The sequence below is a fragment of the Gracilinanus agilis genome, unplaced genomic scaffold, assembly GCF_016433145.1.
Source record: "Gracilinanus agilis isolate LMUSP501 unplaced genomic scaffold, AgileGrace unplaced_scaffold4772, whole genome shotgun sequence".
In the NCBI taxonomy this organism is placed as follows: domain Eukaryota; kingdom Metazoa; phylum Chordata; class Mammalia; order Didelphimorphia; family Didelphidae; genus Gracilinanus; species Gracilinanus agilis.
In genome coordinates, this window is record NW_025382155.1 from 10,539 (window position 1) to 14,485 (window position 3,947).

The following is a 3,947-nucleotide window of genomic DNA, read 5'->3' on the forward strand; positions in this document are numbered from 1 at the left end:
TCATAAACACTTATGTGATAATTGAACTCTTCTATTTACTTATCATCTTTCTCCAGAGCATGGCATATTAAGATCTGAATATATACATCTCTTCTTCTGGAATTATATCTTTTAAAACAAAGGTTGGTCTGTACAGTTTGGATAAATTAAAGATAAAACAGAAAATATACTGATTCACATACGGCATATTTTATCAATCACAAAGAGTATAGGGAATAGGGTCAAGGGGAAGCACACGTTTAAAAAATTATGTTCCTAGGAAAATAAAAGCTGTTACAAGATGGGGCAGTGGAATAGGTCAAGGAGAGGAGCTGGACCTGTGATTTCATCAGCATAGGGAATTCCCTGTTGAGGAAACTCCTTCTCTACCAAAGCAGAGCAGCACCTTCTCTATATCAATATTCAACTCTCTAGTTGAACTTGGCTAGATTTGGTCAAGGAACACCATACTTACATGAGTCAAACAAGTAAGTATTCAGAAACTAACCTGCTCTGTATGGCCATGAATGAGGTTAGCTTCTTCACTGGATGATGCAAGTTGTGCAACACTGATCTTGTTTTTCAGGCAGAGATGCATAGTTCATTTGCCTGACGATTTCTGCAAACAGTTCGTCCACCATCGTTTTGCTTTTGGCTGATGTCTCCATGAACGGGCAGCCCCACTCCTGAGCCAAAGCTCTGCCTTCTGCAGTCAAAACCTCCCTTTCTGATTCCAGATCCACTTTATTTCCCACTAGGATGAGTGGGACTTTTTCATATCTCTTCACCCTGACAATCTGGTCCCTCATTGGCTTGATATCCTATTTAAACAATCAAAGTCATTAGTCACCTTTACATAGAAAGCAGCATTAACACCACCAGATCTTTTACAGTGTATTTATTTAACCCCATGGAACTGTGAAATGGCTGGTTTAAGGTACTACTGAGTGTCACTCACCAGGGAACTTAAGAAGTCAAGTACAAAACCAAAGCCATAACAAAAAGCTTTCAAACACTTTGTTCTAAATAGTAACACTCAGGAGTAAGGACTCACTTTCAGAACTTTATAATCACTCTTTCCCAGACTGCACTGATTAAAAACAAGTTCTCCAGACATTTCATTTATGTGCACGAGGAGAAGCTGCCTATCTCCCCTCAATCTGTCTGCTGCCATCATTCCTTGCAACACCTGTTATCCCAGTTCAGGCTTGTAGGCCCCATGCACTCCACTCCTAAACCTTTAGTCAGAATGCCTGGGAGAAAATGCTTAAAGTAGGAACAAGAACACTTTTACTTTGGGCTTCTAGATATACCAAACCCAAATTAACACACCTAAATATGTTCCATTTAAAAAAGCCTACTGCATGCATTCCTTTATCCCAGGAAAAGCAAACATGTTAAAATATCTTAGAAAAGTCCCCCAAAGCCGTCCTTTTGGGGACAGGAGGAGTGTGGTTAAGGAAAGCCTTAATCTGAACATTCCAAAGGCCCTAACTGTCCATAATACAAAAGTTGTAACTTAAAAAGAAAAGTTCCTTTGATTGGGAATCAGGCTAAAAATGAGGTCAACATCACAGGATATCAAGATTTAAAAATTTTGAGCAGGAAAATTTGCAATGTAATTTTTATAACACTATAGACTGAATTACTTTTCTCCCATGGCAAACCTTTTTTTACCCATGCCAATAAGAATGCTGGCAATGGGAAGAATATAAATCTGTCCTTTACACAGTAAATGTAATAAATCTATTTAAATGATGAGACAATCCTCCACTATTTTTTCATTCAAACATTTATTAAGCACCAACTATGTACAAGGTATGGTCTCCTGGATCTAGAAGCTTATAATCTAGTAGACTTAATATAAATGATATAATGGGAGGAAAAAAAGCAGCAATTCCCAACCTTAGGAAATTCAGCTAATAACAATATTCTGAAGGTTCTTTCCCTAATAACAATATTCTGAAGCTTCTTTCCCCACCCAAAAGTACACTTAAATGGCACCTTTACCTCCCAGTATCCTTTGGGGAAAAAAACCGCCTCTGATGGTGGAGTTTTGGTTACAATAGCTCTGATTCAACTACTCACTGAATAAGTATTGGCCTTATCACCAATACTTAATTTCGCTAAGACAAAAGTAAGTCATATTTATAAAGCCACAACCATTGGAAAAGTTCAAACAGACATTACGGTGCTAATAAAAAGAAAATACGCAAATTCCTCTGGGATAAAGAACTTCAAGTCCCTTGAGTAAAGAGCATTAACTCAAAACTTTAATGCAGAAAAAGCCAATCCCATCTTGTACATCAAGGCAGATCAATGCCACTATTCTGCATTTTCAAACCATAGTTACATTGTTCTAGATTTTCTAAAATAATATTAAGCCCTAGTCAGTCGTTCCAGTAGGAATGTGAAGGAAAATGGCCTACATCTAGCTCAGCATCTCAACTAAAGTCAAGGTAAGAAATTTGCATTATGCCCAGTGTTTTCAAATCTATTTCCCACCAATAAATTCGATTTGTTATCCCAAACAGCTTAGGACTGCTCATCCTTTTGACTGATTATTAATTTTCTATCCTCTGCAACTTCACTTTCATTCACAGCCTCCCACTCCCATGGGTTGGGCTATACTACATAACTCGTTCAATTTCTGGGTAAGAATTCAAAGAAGAAAAAGGCCCTGAGCTTGGGTAGGGGCTGCACTAATCCAGAAGGAAAATCTCTTCTTGAACAAGGATTTGAGACCTAAGTGGTCACAGGGAATATGAAATTCAAAGCTTGCTTTGCACAACTAAAAATGGGTTCAATAATTGTTTTTCTTCTAAATACCTTCTTAAAATTACTTATTAAATCTCACTATTTCCCAAGGTCTCAAATACCTACTCTTAATAAACACTTGCCAAAATCACAGAGGTTTTCAGAAGGTACTCTTTCCCTTCGATCTTTGGGGCAGGATCATACCCAAAATAGCCTACTTCTTATTTATTTCCATTTGCTTTTCCAGAAACTATGCAAAACTTTTCTGGGCAACTTTTTAACTTTTATAATATTCAAAGGGACAATACAGGGAACAGCTCTGTAGGCAAGCAGGAATCACAAGGGTTTCCAGAGTCGACCTTTCAAAAATAAAATGCAGGCATCAAAAGTGTTATGATCAATACACATACACTCCAACTGAAATCCAAGTCAAGAGCTGCTTGGGCTAGTGGAAAGAAAGCTAGATTTGAAGTTAAGAGACATGGACTGAATCCCACTCCGGCCACTTACTGGCTTTGTGACCCTGGATAAGTCATCTCACCTCTATGAATCTTCAGTTTCCTTCTCTGTAAAATCAAAATAATCAACACCTGCTCTACCCACCTCACCAGACAAGTCCTGGAGAAAACCCTGGGAAAATCTCTGAGCCCTAAGGAAATGTGGGCCATTGTTGTCATCATTATTACCTGGAAAGACTGCTGGTTAACCAGGCTATAAACTAGGATGAAACCTTGGCCGTTTTTGATGTAGAGATCTCTCATGGAAGCAAACTGTTCAGTCCCTGCGGTGTCCAGGATTTCCAGTACAGAGGGAGAAGAGTCCACTTCGATCTCCTTGCGGTAAAAATCCTCAATGGTGGGGTCATATTTCTCAATGAAGGTGCCCGTGACAAACTGCACCGTCAGGGCAGACTTACCCACCCCTCCGCTCCCTAACACCACCACCTTGTATTCCCTCATCAGTCTTCCCTTCACCAGCTCCCTCTCAGCAGCATAAAAAAGGGCTCCACCAGCTATGGAGGCCGTGGGGGCGGTGGGCGGAAATCTGCCAACTCAAGTTGGGTTTGAGAGGCAGAGGGCCTAGCCTAGCAGGGGAAGATGAGGAAGTTCAAGACAGGCAGCGGCGGCCCAGCAGGGGGAAAGAGAGCGAGAGGCAGGGCAGGAGCGGTCTGGCTGAGCGAGGAGGAGGTGGAGGAGCAGGAGGAGCTGGAG

At 40.4% G+C, this 3,947-nt stretch overlaps 1 protein-coding gene across 3 annotated transcripts; it reads right to left on the minus strand.

Moving 5' to 3' along the window:
- Window positions 1-493: 493 nt before the first annotated feature.
- On the minus strand, window positions 494-3,922 carry LOC123255517 (ras-related protein Rap-2c). 3 transcript variants are annotated; one of them, XM_044684294.1, is made up of 3 exons: window positions 3,640-3,922; window positions 3,423-3,513; window positions 494-800 (listed from the first exon to the last, which is right to left on the minus strand). In XM_044684294.1, the coding sequence occupies exons 1-3, from the start codon at window positions 3,693-3,695 to the stop codon at window positions 522-524; spliced, it is 426 nt and encodes a 141-aa protein (XP_044540229.1). In that variant the 5' UTR covers window positions 3,696-3,922; the 3' UTR covers window positions 494-521. The 3 variants fall into 3 exon arrangements, with proteins under 3 accessions (XP_044540229.1, XP_044540228.1, XP_044540227.1); XM_044684293.1 differs by having other exon boundaries at window positions 3,423-3,517; window positions 3,575-3,922; XM_044684292.1 differs by having other exon boundaries at window positions 3,423-3,922.
- Between the last annotated feature and the right edge of the window lie 25 nt (window positions 3,923-3,947).

Excerpts from the sequence above, each read along its gene's own strand:
- LOC123255517 (XM_044684292.1), bottom strand. The coding sequence starts at position 3,695 with ATGAGGGAATACAAGGTGGTGGTGTTAGGGAGCGGAGGGGTGGGTAAG. Across the intron at positions 801-3,422 it reads TTAACCAGCAGTCTTTCCAG|GATATCAAGCCAATGAGGGA; the intron begins GTAATAATGATG and ends TTGTTTAAATAG.